Source organism: Leptonotus elevatus, chromosome 4, assembly GCF_054856555.1.
Source record: "Leptonotus elevatus isolate MCC_2025b chromosome 4, RoL_Lele_1.0, whole genome shotgun sequence".
In the NCBI taxonomy this organism is placed as follows: domain Eukaryota; kingdom Metazoa; phylum Chordata; class Actinopteri; order Syngnathiformes; family Syngnathidae; genus Leptonotus; species Leptonotus elevatus.
The window spans coordinates 8515942-8531867 of record NC_141242.1 but is presented as its reverse complement, the minus strand read 5'-3'; the positions used below and the strand labels follow the sequence as shown (position 1 = coordinate 8531867).

Below are 15926 nucleotides of genomic sequence, written 5' to 3'. Positions count from 1 at the left end.
TTGGTTAAAACATTTTTGGCTTTTAGTATTAGCGGGGTTGTAGCAACATTCCAACAGTCCAGCAGAAATGTCTTACCAAGGATCAATATACAATTTTGGCGTGCTATGGAAGAGCACAGAAATCAGCAGTCAGCTTTCCATCCAAATGTCTCGAAATTTTTATGCGAATTATGTGAAAATGCGCAAAACGGACATGCGACTTATGCCCGTTTCCACCCGCTCTTCTTTTGCGAATATGCGCCGCGAGATGACGTTGTAATGACGGAACTTTGGGACAATGGGGAGTTCCATGTGGGAATGTTGGTTTTAACGGACTGGAACGGAAGTAGTTTGTCTTGTTGGCTTCCCTCCCGCATGTAAGTGAAGTGTGTCGTTACATTGAGAGCTGATGTTAATAAAGCCATCTAAAATTGCATTGTAGTTTTTTTCTTTAATTAATTATAAAAAGAATCGTGTTTCTTCGTCTCCCCAAACATATCGTACTTTATCATCCACCATTTATTGTGACTACAAACGTGCGTGTGACGTAGTATCGGTCAAAACGTGCGTCGTATATCCGGTCTTGTAGTCGCTTATTTACAAAACCTTTCCATCGCCAAAATGCGCGATTTCCTTTTTTCGATACGCTTCAAAAACTTTTTTTTTTGCGAATTTTGGTCTTCCCCCTAATTTCTGGCGTTTTCATTTAATCTATTTTCCGGACTTCTTGAAAATTCGTATAAAAATAGGTGGATGGAAACCCACCTACTCTCTCAGGGCCATGGCAGGTTCGGATCAATTGGGAATGCTCACACACAGCGACAAGGATGGAAAGAGGAAAGGCTGCTGTTGATGCTTCATGAAGACATCAACAGGCAACGGGTGGGGGGATCGGGGGGAGCTGACTGGAGGGCAAAGCGAGGGGATTAGATCATGAGGGCGATCAATAGCGGGTGAGATGGACGGTGAGGGCGCGTCATCTGTGGGAGAACGTCCAGATGGAAGAAAGACATCAGCCACAGATAGCGAACTTTCACTCACATGTCGTTCTTTCAATCACGGAGGGTCGCATGCGGTCAATTCAATTACCTTCAAGGAGGTTTGCTGTGTGTTTCATTAAGAGCTAATAAGTGTGGACCACTCGATCAACTCACTCAAGTTATTGATTGTTACACGTGCACACAAAATTCCCCTTCAAAAAGAGGCCTAACAAAAAAAAAAAAAATCACGATACCGTGCAAGTTGCGCAGGTCTGGCAGGCCTCTAAATGATCGATCAGAACTCTTGATTAATGTCTTGATTGCACATTTACAACAGAGCCACGTAGGTCAGCAAAAGAGCGCGGCACGCTGGGCCACAGACAATTAGATTTTCCCACAAAGTGATTCATCACCGGGAGGCGGTGAGCAAACGAGCGACACTTTTCTGCATGGCCAACACTTAGTTATTTATTCATGCAGATGCAAAGTACTGTTAACATATGGATCGTTCCACTAATTGGGCACAAAAAAAGGTTAGCACATTAAATATTCGACCAAAACATTTGAACCTTCGTTCTATGATGTAGTGCAGTGAACTACAGTCACACGGAGACTATGGAGGAACAAAAACAAATAAATGAATAAATAAATAAAAGCTAAATTAAAACTGGATATAAAAAAATAAGTAAAAAAAAAAGGGAATATAAATGGAAATAAAAAAACAACACAAATATATTATAAATACATTTTAAAAAGTTAAACTAAAACTGGATATACAAATATAAGTCAATAATTAAAAATAATAATATAAATGGAAATAAAACAAACAAATAATTAATAAATAAACCAGTAAAACAAAATAAAAAATAAAAGCTGATATTCAAAAAACAAAAAATACAAATTAAAAAATGTGAGAAAAAAAAATATATAAATATAATAAAATGTTTGCTTTGCTTTGACTTTGCAAGCAAAGTTATAGTTAACAAAAATCTACTGAAATTAATAAATCTAAAATTGAAAAAACATTTTAAATTCCAATCAATAGAGTGTCAACAACATTAAATAACAAAAAAATGAATGATTGAATAGTAATGTGAGCACTTTTTTGGAGATTTAATAACGGGTCTCGTGTACTGAAGAGGAGCCTCACGCTGCCTGCGGTGAGAGCTTCTCTTGATTCTCAGCATTCTGCTGAACTCAGCTGGCACGGGAGGGGGAAAATGGACGCCGACTGTGAGCTTGCAGGAAACAGAGCAGTAAAGGTCAGAGGACAAAATCCACCTTACACTTCCTTTTTACTTTCTTCACTTGAGAGGCTTTGTATCTACATATCACACATGGGACCAGGATATGCTAATAAAGTGACATTTTGAGGAAATCAATTTGCATACCTGCCTGTATAAAAAGCACATACAAAATCTTCATTTTTTTTTTTAAAGAAAATACGGAAAATTTGGTAGATTAACAAATTTTGAGCTATTTTGAGAACAAATCCATAGGCTGCTCATGTTGTCCTTGGGGCTAACTAGTACCCGCTGGTACCATGTTTTTTTTTGTACATTTATCTAGGAAATCAATTTGCATACCTGCCTGTATAACAAGCACTTTCAAGGTTTAGATGTAACATTATGAGCCGAAATTAGATTCTGACAGTAAGATAACGATGAGCAAAAATATTGCTGTAACATACTTTTTCCTATGTGACAGAATCTATTAAATTTTTTAAAGAAAATGCGGAAATTTTGGTAGATTAAGAAACTTTGAGCTATTTTGAGAACAAATCCATAGGCTGCTCATGTTGTCCTTGGGGCTAACTAGTACCCGCGGGTACCGTGATTTTTTTTTTTTGCACATTAATCTAATCTAATGTATGCACATTAGACAATATAGCAAAAAGGCATCCAAGTATGCTCTGAATATATCATTGTAAAGCCTTGTTTTATTACGACAGATGATGTACAGTATAGGTTCTCAGCAATTCAGTTTTTCGTGCATCCTCCCACTGAGGACTGACAACAGCAGCGGGGACACAAAGCGCTGGTCTTCGCCACAGAAATGGACCACAGAGTCGAAGCAAATGAAGATGGATCGGGCTCCATGTGTGTAGCAGCAGACAAGCTGTCCTTGATAAATAGGTTTTCGCCAGGACACTCCATCGCTCCTCGCTCTCAGCCCAAAAAGCAATCTCGCACTTTGCATGTCTGTGAATATTAACAAACCCTTAAACCCGCTACTCTCAAATGTCATCTATTGTGCCGCACATGGGGCCAGGCGGGCGGGACAGCTTGATGAAGAGGACTGTTCCTATGAGTGTTTGAGATGGGGAGGAGGTACGAAGAGCAACATCTTGCTCTTTTCGGGCATCTATCAACACAGTAGCAGGTTACTGGATGTCATGGTGTAGTGAACGGGCCAAGGAAAAACATTACATTTGAATGTAGGTTCACATAAAGGAGGAAAATGATTATTATTTTTTTTAATTCTCACTATTTTGGGAAGCAGAAGGCGCTGTGGTTACTTTAAATGCACAATACTGCCACCTACAGGACTGGAATGGAACAGTATCACGATGAGTGTTTTGGGTTATTCGGCCTAAAAGGTCAAAATAATTTAGAGGGCTTATGTAAAAAAGCAATTAACTGACCAATTTTATGGTTTATTGTCAATATTTATTATTATTTATAATTATGGCTATCGTAGTTAACGTCGGAGGCGTTGACACTTATGCATAATAACGCTTCCGTTATTCGCTAAAGTGATATAATGTTTTGCAACTAGGAGAGCCCACGTTACGGCGTGAATAGAATTAAAAAAAAATAACGCTTTCATTATTCGGCGTCATAACATTAAAATAATCCAAAATATCATGAGTTTCGTTCTAATATTTTCAGACTATGATAAGCACGTCTGCACATGTCCACATACATTTTTGGTGAGAATCTATCACGGTTTTCGTATATATCCCACCATAACTATACAGTGCACGTTCGACAGTCAACGATTTGTTTTTATTTATTTTAACTCCTTCACTGCTATAAATTCTAAAAAAGAAAAAGAAAAAAAAAGATTATTAAAAATTCGGGGTGTCAGGAGATTATTATTTTTTTAATTGTAATTAATTGCATGACTTCACTAATCACAAATTGTATATCTGTTCTAAATGTACAGTATAAAAAAACGTTTTTATACTCCTTTTATATTACTACTTTCATATATAAGTAGAAAAAATGTTAAACTAATAAAAATAGTTACAATTAATTTTTGACGTTTATAGCCATCAGTGGCAGTGAATGAATAAAAAAGAAATGAAAAGATTATTAAAAATTCAAGGAGTCTGGCGATTATTATTATTTTTAATTGTAATTAATCGGTTTTCATACTCTTGTTAACAAAAGTGGGGAAAAAAAGGTTAAACTAATAGAAAAAGTTCAAATAAATTTTTGACGTTTAAAGCCGTCAATGGTAGTGAATGAGTTAATATAATTTATTTATTCATTATTCAATTTATTATTGATTATTATTATTTTATTTATTATTTAATGTATTATTTAAAAAATACATTTTCCCAAAGAATATAAAACCTGAGATGGCAATACCAGACCAAGACCAGGAACAGGATACAGGCTATGTCATCATTTTGATACGTATTCAACGTTTTCTTCTTCTTCTTCTTCTTCAGGGAGTTAGATGCTATTGATATTTGCACTTTATTTACAACCATTCACATTCATACCATTCGATAATTTAGAGACTAACCCCCCCAATGTCCAACATTCATCAAACGGAGCTGTTGGTAGTGATGTGAATGGAGAAAAAAAAAAAGTGGACTATGGTTGTTTGCTCCAATCCAACATCCTTCCTTTTATCCCCGCTCCCCCTCCGCTCTCTCCTCCAGTCAAAGCGGCCGTTTGACCCATATGAAGCATCTGTCATTGCTGTGCGCCTCACACCTCTCAGTCTGACCCCTGGACATCAACGGCATATGCTGCTGCTGTTGCCGCTGCTGTGGGCAGCCAGCTGAGATGCGGATGAAAAGTCAGGACAAGCGGCGGCTGTGTCCGTAACAGGCGCACGCCGAGAAGATTTGACAGAAGTCGGGGCTCCGCCGAGTCTGGAGGTCACAGCAACCAGTCCGGATAATAGCGAGCTTATGCTTAGCTCGTTTTGGCCGTAATTACAAAAAAGGTCAAGCAGAATCACGCTTTGGGGCTGTTTTTCTTCAGATTGAAACGGGGTCGCAGTCAAGGTGAGGGAATTATGAACAATTCTAAATAAAAGTCAGTGCAAGCACAAAACCTACAAAATAAATAAATAAATAAATAGTTTCCAATTGAATACATTTTGTAGAAACTATTTGCACGTACCCCGCCGTTGTTATTTACGCCGCACCGCATTCAGTGCGTAGTGACGTAGAATGGTGAAAAGCCTATCAAGAAAGCAAGTTAAGCCTGGTCGCGTTCCTAAGCAAACAACATGCGATCGGGAGAGTCACCCTCCCCCCGCGCCGTGCTCTCGCCATTCACCAGACGCATTCAAGAGTTTTGATCGTCCCTTTAGGAACGCTACGGAGGCTTACCTTGCTTTCTTCATAGGCGTTTCACAGCCGCCATTCTGCGTCACTACGCACTGAATGCTTTGCGACGTAAATAACAATGGCGGGGTACGTGCAAATAGTTTCTACAAAATGTATTAAATTGGAAATTATTTATTTATTTATTTTGTAGGTTTTGTTAAATGTTGTTGTTTGTTGTTAAATTATTACCTATCTTAGTTTTAATTTCAAACAAAAAGAAAAAGTGCAAAGACTTTCAATGCTCAGCATCTCTTATAAAGTTAACAAACAATTTAAATAAATACTTCCCTGAAGTTAACACAGTTTTTAATTTATCTATAATTGGCACGTATGATTCTTCAAAAAACGCATGATGTGTGATGATAGGTTCATTTGGAACACAGCCACATCCCAGTTCTAAGAGGGTGTGTGCACTTATGCAACCACATTATTTTAGTTTTTTATCTTACCCAACCCCCCCCCCCCCCCCCAATATAATTGTACTGGCTATAAATAAGGTTAATGGTGGCAAATCATTTCTCATTGCTCTCTTTTTTCCCATCACAAAAATCAAGGGTTCGGAAACTTTATAATCACTCTTCCAAATGCCATTACCAACAAACTCATCCAAAATAGACCGGTCATAACCCCTATTAAAGCAGCACTAAGTTGTCACTAACCGGGTTGCTAAGATGATGCAGTCTTATTTGACATGAATTAAGACAATAATGATTTGACTGTGGTGTGAAATCACATCTCGAACCTGCGCGCAGGAGACGGTTGCAGCCAAATTCTATTAATAATTCCATCCAGCTCACCGCTGCACACAATCTGCGAGTACTGCTTGTGCCCCATGTGGTCGGCAAGAACATCCACCTCCCACATCATCGCCCACGTCTCCCGATGAAGAGCACTGCCAAGCTGCCGAGCAAGACTGAACGTGCTTCTGTGTGCTCTTCCACTCCTTTCCGAGCGCAGCCAGATACAAAAGCAAACATCAAATATTGAGGCGTTCGGCAACATGAGGGTTTGCGTTTGGAAGAACGGTACTTCAAATGTGATTCTCTTTAGCTAATGGTTTACTTTGCAAAAAAAAAAAAGGGGGGGGGTACTAGGTGACAAAGTACAGAAGCGTATTGCATTCACCTGGGGAGAAAAAAAAAAGTTCTGTTTTTTTGACTAATTTTTGTTTTTGTTAAGCTTTGTTTTTGGGAGTATTTTTTCTGTTTTAATAAATAATTTTTTTGTAATTTTTTTTTCTGTTTAAAAAAAAAGATATTTTCCTCAGTTTTTCCGATTTTTTTCTGAGTAATTTTCCCCTGTTTTATAAAATAACTATTTTTCAGTTTTTCTGAATATTTTTTTTAAAAAGGGTTTTCCCTCAGAGATTAGAGAACAAACACAGTATACAGTATACACATGAGAGCCAGAAAGTAAACATTACCATCTTATTGCATATGGAGGTATGCGGGAAAGTGTCCGCTTCCGCTATTAGCGAGTCTGCAACAAGTCACTTGGAGGTAAAATTATTATTATATTTTTTTTTAAAGAACACCAGCTCTGTTTTCGGGGAAATTCTTTTTTCTGTTTTTTTGAATATTTTTTTCCCTGTTTTTCTGAGTAATTTTTCCTCCTGTTCCCCCCCCCACCCAAAAAAAAAATTTTTAGCTTGTTTTTTGGAATATTTTTTTTTTACAGAAAACAAATTCAGTAAAACAGAAAAAAATATTCATAAAAACAGACAATTAAAAAAAATACTCAAAAAAACAAAGCTCCCCCCAAAAATTAGTCAGAAAAACAGGAGTTGTGTTTCCCCCCAAGTGAATGCAATATGCTTCCGTAACAAAGCATGTCTAGAATGTAAATGACATTTCTGTCATGGAAATCCCAGCACCGCCTCTAATTGCAAGCTTTATTGTACTTGCCTTGTGTGAAGAAAGCGCCTGCGTCATCCCTACGATGCAATACATGCGTCACTCAGGCTGCCACGAATGGTGACGGTCTTTTTCCACACAGTGTGCATGTGAAGGTGTGCAAGACTGCAACGACAGGTTTGACTTTGTGCTGGTAATCAGAAATGCCGATCTATAATGCTCAGAGGAAATACCACAAAGGGTTTTCCTCTGCTCAACCTGGAGGCACGTTGGCTAGCATCGAAACTAAAATGGTCGACCGGGTCGGAAAATGCGGAAAAGGTTAGACAGAAATTTGCTGAAATTCATCACGTAAATTGTCTACTGAACCCCACAACCCATTCGGACCCACTGTTTGATTAGTCGCGTTTGTTGGTTGTTGGTTACATCACCTGGCCTGGAAGAAAATATTAAATAAATGAATTAATAAAGAAGTAGGTCAAACTTTTACAAGTGTGTAGCTATTTTCGTACGCCAAATAGTTTCCTTGAGGGAACTTGATGCCGGGCCTCAATTGCTCATTGCATCATCCACTTATACTCTCCCCAAATATACTGTGTGGATATAAAAGTTTACACACCCCTGTTTAAATGCAAGATTTAGTTCGTTTTTAGTTAGTATGTTCCAAATCTGATGGCGACAAGAAAAACGGTTTGAGACTATAAAGAAGGTTTGAGAGGGTGGCATTGCAACATTTTGCAACAATAAAAGACGCACTCGCTACCGGCACGCACCCTCGCAAGCCTGTGCCGCCCCGTGAGATATGGGCTTAACGAATGTTGACTTTCAGGGTTCGTTCGATAGCGCAGCATTTCTTGGACATTCTCTAAACAGTCTTTAAAGACCATGCTGACTGTTCTGTTTTAAACAGTCTCTACACACTTTTAGGTAGGGATAGACCGAAAATCGGCCCGGCAGATAATCGGCGCTGATATTTATCATTTTATGAATATCGGCATTGGCCTCTTTTTTTGTTTTGATGGCCGATATATTAAAAACTGCCTGCGGCTAACCTAATAGCCGTTTTTTAGCGGCTATTTGGGAGTTATCCCAGGATTAGCGTGTGGGTGAACAGTTGGCCCACGAGCTAACAGTTAGCTCGCAAATTAGCAGCTATTTGGGAGTTAGCGTGCGGGTGAATAGTTAGCCTGCAAGCTAACCGTTAGCTCAGTATTGTTCATTCGGTAATGTCATCATCATTGCTCTTTTTTTTTGTATGTGGGTGAGTATGTGTATGTGTATATGCGTGCGTGCGTGCGTGCGTGCATTCGTTAGTTCACCAAAAACCTATTAAAAAAAATCCCATACCGTTCACCTAAACCGAACACCGCCGTCAGGAGACCCGAGGAAGGACCAAAGAAAACAAAGGAAAGTGAAATCCAGCACAGACCAGACACCACCCACTGGGCCACCAACCAGAGTTCTTCACCAACCCCAGAAACATCTAAATTCCAACAAATCCAAAAAATCAGGGAGACCTCAAGAGACCAAAGGAGAGACTGAGGAAAGGAAGGAAGGACAAACGAAGCAGAGTGAGATCCACAGACACCAGCCTCCACTGATTCAATGACCAGAGGAAGAAGCAGATTGTGTCTGAATTTCGATAGATGCTGGTGTGATGGATCTGGCATGCATGAAAATCTCCACCAAAGAGGGGAGCCGTCGACCCCTGCCAGGACAGAGCAAGCGCAACACCTCAGGGCCCCCCAGGCCGCGGCAGCGCCAAAGGACGACCCCCGGGCCCCGCCAGGGCCACCGGCCGGAGAGCAAACCCAGGAGCAGGAGCGCCCCCCACCCCAACACGGCCCGCGCCCCCAACCCAACACAGCAGGACGGGGCACTGCAGGCCCGCCAGGCACCCCACCGGTCCACAGCCCCCGCTCCCCCCACGACCCCCCCCCCCCGCCCGCCATCCACCCCAACCCAGCCCCGCCTAAAGTAATAGTAGTTATTACAAAAAACAGCCAGCAGGTGGCAGCAGAGTATAAGAGATAACCCAGCGCCATGTTGCAACAAGCTCTTTTCCCCCGTGTTTTAAAAAGATTTCCGAATAATAATTAAACTTAGCTAACAGCTATATTGTAATGCCAATTGCTGGAAAACGGAAAGAGATAGAAAAAAAAAATCCTGATTAAAGAAGAGACACTTCCACGTTTTTATAGCAATAGAACAAAATATTCTGTGGGCCTTGCAAAATCAGTCAAAATCCAGTAAAACAGCCGGGAGCAAAGGGGGTTGCTTCAGTGAAAATGGCTGGGAGTGAATGAGTTAACCAAGGCCCTCCTGCAAAGGGCAACCAGATTTTGCACTCAGTAGGGCGGTTACTATTTGCGGGATTCTGTCATTTTACTGGGCAAGAATAAAAAATGCTGGAGTGGGTCAAGATCCATCTGTCCCAGCTCAAGAGCTGCCAGCATCCGATTGGACCATCCCAGACTGAGTTGGAAATTCTCGCCAAGGCTTGGATGGTGAAATGGCAGATTGTTATTTGCCAAAGATGCCAAAAGGGTTGTGAGTCCCGCTTCCTGACAGGAGCACCATGGACACTTGCTATGGGTGGGTGGATGATGGGTGGGGGGGGGGGGGGGGGGGGAGGGGGGGGTGGGGGTGGGGGTGCCCCAGCCGGGAAAGGCGTGTCCTGGACTGAGCCAACAGCCGGCCGATAATTGTGATAAGAAAAAGATGACCTTAAGAATAAGTCTCCTTGTTTTCTGACAGATATCGCCACTGAGAATAGAAACTTCCCTGAGCGCGGAAATGGAACCAGCAAACGACTATCTGATATAATGATAATAATAAATGAATGCAACTTCAGGACTCATAGGAGGACTCCAACATGAAATGTGACGATACGGATGTAATAACGAGTAATGGAGAGCGTGACGGCAGGATAGATGATCACCAATCCCGCCTCATTAAGGATAAAGCACATTCAGGCAACAACAGGCCACAATATTACTCAAATGTTCATAATTGGGGTGACAACATCAGCCATTGTGTGATTACATTTGGGGGCTTTTGAGCATACAAATTAGTGGGAGCGGGATCTGATCATAATGATTAATCTTGCTCATCTACCGCTTCTGTGCGATCTCTGATCCGACAGTGAAAAAAATCAAAGTGTAGCTCAGTGTAGCTCGAATCTAGCGCTATATTTTTGGTTTTGAGGATTTTAAGTTGTAATTAGCGGAGAAGTGTCAATGGTAAAGTCAATTGGACCTGTGAGTACGCCGATGGCGGCCATCTTAAATACAATATGAATCCTTGCTTTGATTTAAAAAAAATACTCAGATTTTTAGATTAACTCATTCACTCCTAGCCCTTTTCACTGAAGCAATCCCCTTCACTCCCGGGTGTTTTACTGGATTTTTACAGATTTTGCAAGGCCCACAGAATAGTGTGTTCTATTGCTATAGAAAGATTAGAGTCTCTTCTTTCATTTCTATCTGTTTTCGTTTTGCAGCAATTAGCATTCGATTATAGCTAAGTTTCATCACTATTCACAAATCTATTTAGAATTGTGAGTAATTGAGTTTTTTTTTTTTTTCAACATGGCTCTGGTTCACTTCCTTTGCTCTGCTGCCACCTGCTAGCCGTGTAATAGCTACCATTTCTTCAACCGTTCTTTGCAGTTGAGAGGCTGCATCAAAGCCTTCTGTATGCTCTAGCATAAAAAAAATGTTGTTGTTTTTTTTACGTATAAATACGCCTTTGGGAAACTTAAAACATTTCAAATAGAACATATTTATACGTTTTTGGGATATCATTTACACATGCTGTTTGTTTGGACAATAAAGCAATTTTGACTATAATTTGGAACTGTGGTTTGGCAAAGCTACAAAGACAATTTCATCGAGACTTTTAGAAACATACCCCTCTCTGTTGTCCTCTTCATCCGGGTTTGAGATGAGCTGAGATCCAGCGAGGGATGCATCCAGGGCGGCCAGAGGCAAGTCTCTATAGGTGAAGCTAACCAGCTGGACCGGGGCCACGCACTGGCTTTCCTCCTCCACCTGCTGCGAGATCACCTCCAGCTCGGAGGAAGCGGCTTGAGGAGGGGCCCTGTCGCACGAGCGCGCAACAACAGCAAGTGTTTAGAGTCCCTGGCACAGAGTCACAAAGTCTCGGAGAATGTTCCGGACAGTTAAATGCGATTTCACTCATCTGGACCTCATTAAATGAGGAAGCCTTATTTTATTACCAAAATGACATAACTGGATTTAGGTGTTGGCAAATGAGAATGTGTTGGCTGGAAGGATGTCTAATTCTGATCAAAATCAAATGTAAACATGCTCAGACATTTGTTACTTCCAGGGTGCTCGCATTTTCCGTTATTTGTATGCTACTTAATATTAAGCATAATAAGCATTATTTGCTTAAATGTAGTAACATTCCAGACCACCCTTGAAATAAGTAAAATTCACGATACAAAAATAGACGACCTAAATACACCCTAAACCTATACACACTTTTATTAAATGAATCTACGGGTGTCATTTTCTGTAGGTGTAAAAAAAATAAAAATTAAAATTAATAAAAAAACAGGATTGAAGAGGATTTAACATTCAACATTATTCAGCAAAAACTAGGCTGAGCTTGAAATAGGCCTACTTCCTGTTTTCATTCAATTCAATTATTTATTTGAAAGGGACAATGTGAAGCATATAGAAGTAATAGCTAATGCTAATTCTCAACTCCAGTCCCCAGTTGGGCTCTTCCACAGCAGAGGAATATAAAATGTGAAATATATATCAATAAAAAGCAAAAGGCCGAAGAAACCGCACAAATCAAAAATCAATAATCCAATATTACATTAATAGTATATTACATAAAACCTACACTAAGCAATTTAAAAATAAATTTAAAAAACAACATAAAACATACCATAGATTCAGTAATAAAAAGAAAAGAAAAAAAAAGACACCATACAGTTGAGTACAGGGTTTTTGTTTTGTTTTGTTTTTTTTGTAAGTGAACATATGAAATGGATTAGATGGATTTTATTTCTGATGGCAGTTTGTTCCAGAGTTTACAACTCTTATGAGAGAAACATGACTGTTCGAAAGTTGTCCTGCAGAAAAGGGATTTTTCTTTCAAATCTACACAATGTTAAACAAATAGTGTCACCATCTAGTGGTCAGCAGTGGAATTACACCCCCAACACCCAGAGGCCTAAACTTTGGACAAAAACAATTTTTGAAATAGCGGGACTGCAAACCCGGAACCCGCAATAAGGTTTACTTTAAGTCTTCTTTATACTCATAATTTCCCAATAAATACGCAGCCACAAAGGAATTTGTTTATTTGTTTTAACAGGATTGAGTTTTTAAAAATATTTTTATTTTGTTGACATTTTTATTTTTGTTTTGGCTACATTTTTTTGTCCAGTAACCTACCGGGAAAAGTAAACAAAGGTGAAAACTGACAACAGCATTATCGTTTTAATAATTAATAACCAAGATTTCCTACAAGATGCAATGAAAGCTCCGATTTCTTGCTTCTTCACATGACACTGAATGACACACAAGCCGTCTTTGCACATCACATTTTCTTTGTAAGGTCAGCTGTCATTTTATCCGCCAACGAGGTCTTGAAATTTAAATACACGGTGGGTGGGGGGTGGGGGGGGGGCTTGTGAGGGGACGAGCTGAACCAATGGGGAACAAGGAGAAGTCACCCTACAACAGTGGTCTCACGTGGCTTGGCGGTGGTCCAGCGCGGAGACGTGAATAACTCGAGTGATCAACAGCGGGGCAAAGTCATTGATTACAAGACAAAGACGGCGTCTTGGTGTATTGTACATTTTGTGCGCTGGGTTGAAGGTGGATGAGCAGAAGCACCTTTCTGTTAAATGTTAATGTAAGCAGTCCTGGAAAGAAAAATAGCTTTTTTTCCCCTCTTTGCTTGGCCTGATTCTTGACGAGAAGCACTTTCATGGACTCCTCTGAAAGGTTACTTTCAATTGAGCGAGATAGTCTGCTGTTTTGACTTTGCGACACATGTTGCCGTCACAACCCCAAAGTCTTGACGGGGATTGCAGTGAAATAACACAAAGCGGAATCTCGCGTGCACTTGGCACCCCGAGCCGCCGGCAACCAGGACGCTAATCAGTCATGACAGACAAACTGTTTAGTGCATCAAAACCACATTTCCGGCCAATCAGAGAGCGGGCCAGCAGCCATTATGAGCGGAGCCCAGCAGAGTGGCTGCTTGCCATCTCGACACGACTTCACGTCTCAACACTTGGCTTCGCTTTAGCGGTGCGGGCGAGGACATTCCACAAATTGTATGTGATACCGGTAAGCACGAGGATAGAGTCCAAAAAGATGCATAAACGATTTAATAGATGTGTACATTATTTTATTTATTTATTGTATTTTTTAAAAAAAATTGTAAATTAGTTTTCACTTCATATTTTAGAGACAACTGCAACTTAATCTGTGTTGTGAGAGTAATCCCTGCCCGTGATTGGCTCCCCGAGTGTAAGAGCAGTTCATAAATCTCGATGCGGGACGTTCAAGATCTAAAGTCACAATCATTCTGGGATTCATATTACCAAAAAAATATATATATATATATACAATATGAGTTAAGCAGCAAAATCCAGCTGTTTTTAATCCATCTCAGGCGGCGGCCATTTTGCCACTTACAGTCGACTGAAGATGACATCAATGTTGCTTAGGGCTCAGGTAACCAATCACAGCAAAGCTTAAAAACAAACAAACAGGTGAGCTCTGATTGGTTGTTGCCTGAGCACTGAGCAAAATTGACGTCATCTTCAGTGGACAGCAAGTGGCAAAATGGCCGCCCCCTAAAATGGATAAGAACGGCTGGATTTGGTTTTATTAAAAATTAAAAAAAAATTAAAAATTAGGGGCGTCAGCCAATTAAAAATTTTAATTTTAATTAATCGCATGACTTCACTAGTTATTTATATTATTTAAAAAAAAGAAATGATTAAAAAAAAGGAAAGAAAAGATTCTGTAAAATAAGGGGCGTTAAGCGATTAAAATTTGTAATCGTAATTAATTGCATGACTTCACTAGTTAACTCACGATTAATCCAAAAATGTATATGTGTTCTAAATGTACAATAAAACAAAATTTCTAGGTTTTCATAACCTTGTTAACAAAAGTGAGGAAAAAACGAATAGAAATAGTTCAAATGAATTTTTGACGTCTATAGCCGTCAATGGCAGTGAATGAGTCAAAGACCTAGTACAAATCCCGGTTGTGAACGAAACACCATGGAAGTCATCCACTGATTGATTTTCAACACGTGACAAGTTGTTTGCGCTTTGGCAGACGTTTGCACTCTCCAGGTGCTCTTGTTGAAACTTTTGCTTTTCTCTTTCAATTTCGAAGAGACCGTCAGTGTCATTGTTACTGAGTGCTAAGAGTGGCCGTATTTCCAGCCAGCTGTCTGGACGACCGCCACTTTGCCCAATAAGTTTGCATCCAGACACTTGGCTGCCGCTTGAAGCGCAGCAATTCGCCGCCTTGATATCATCAGCAAACCAAGACAAATGTGCCAAATCAATTACACGGGGACGGGCCGCACTCCCCAGCAGTCGATCAGACACAAGCTCCTGACAGCGACTACATTATTTGCAGGATCGCAGCATTGTTGCCCTGACCTGTGCTCCCTTGTACAATTTATTGTTAACCAAGGAACAATGGCACTCCGTGTAGTGTATTTTTCTCCATAGGCCGACATGAAAAAAAAATTGTTTTAGCCTGAAAACGGGTCACCAACAGCTGCGAGACGATGGGTAACTAATGTGGACATGGACACGTACGGTACATAATATTATTGGTTTAAAATTTGGTTTTCAATATGTCACCGTGTAAACATCACAGTGCTTGGACAAAATAAATGATGGGAGAATCCAAACCGCCGGACAGAACGAAATCCGTCTAACGCTGATGTTTTTAATGACACTGTTATAGAGGTATTAGATTCAAAAGCTTATTTTGTGTTTAATCACCGATTACCCCCAAATTAAGGAAATTGGTGCACACCTACAATGAATTCTAATATTTTGTGTATGATAAAATAATGGAAACACATCCTTAGAGTGTGCCTGTTTGAACAGTGTACCCGTAGATTAAGTGCATTGTAGGTCTCAAACAAATAATTCAACAACAATGTTTTTTCTATTTTTCCTGAGAAATTTCCCGGCAACAAGAAGTTGCGACCATTAAAATGTCTGGCGAACGGTTTTGTAACAGTTGCGACTTTGAACGAACCCTGAACCCAAAATGGTACCCGGGGGGGGGGGGGGGGGCTGCTCTGAAAATACGTCTACGGTGATGGGCTATTGTGATTTCCTAGGAATGTTGTTTTAGTGAGCATTTAAAAATGTAACCAAGGATTTATAGATTCTAAAGTCTTGCATATTGATATTTATTATTATTGGTAATTATATATTTATTGGTAAATGAAGCAAATTTGCTATTTCAGAAGTGCGTACGTAACTGGTGAGACATATTCTCCATTGAT

At 40.0% G+C, this 15926-nt stretch overlaps 1 protein-coding gene across 7 annotated transcripts in view; it reads right to left on the bottom strand.

The window, feature by feature from the left end:
* Positions 1–15926, bottom strand: part of tmem266 (transmembrane protein 266) — a 30447-nt gene that overhangs the window by 10614 nt on the left and 3907 nt on the right. For all 7 annotated transcript variants that reach the window (XM_086072653.1, XM_086072650.1, XM_086072655.1 and 4 more), the window contains one exon: positions 11298–11486. In XM_086072653.1, coding sequence (XP_085928779.1) covers positions 11298–11486 — 189 coding nt within the window. The remainder of the gene's footprint in view (positions 1–11297; positions 11487–15926) is intronic.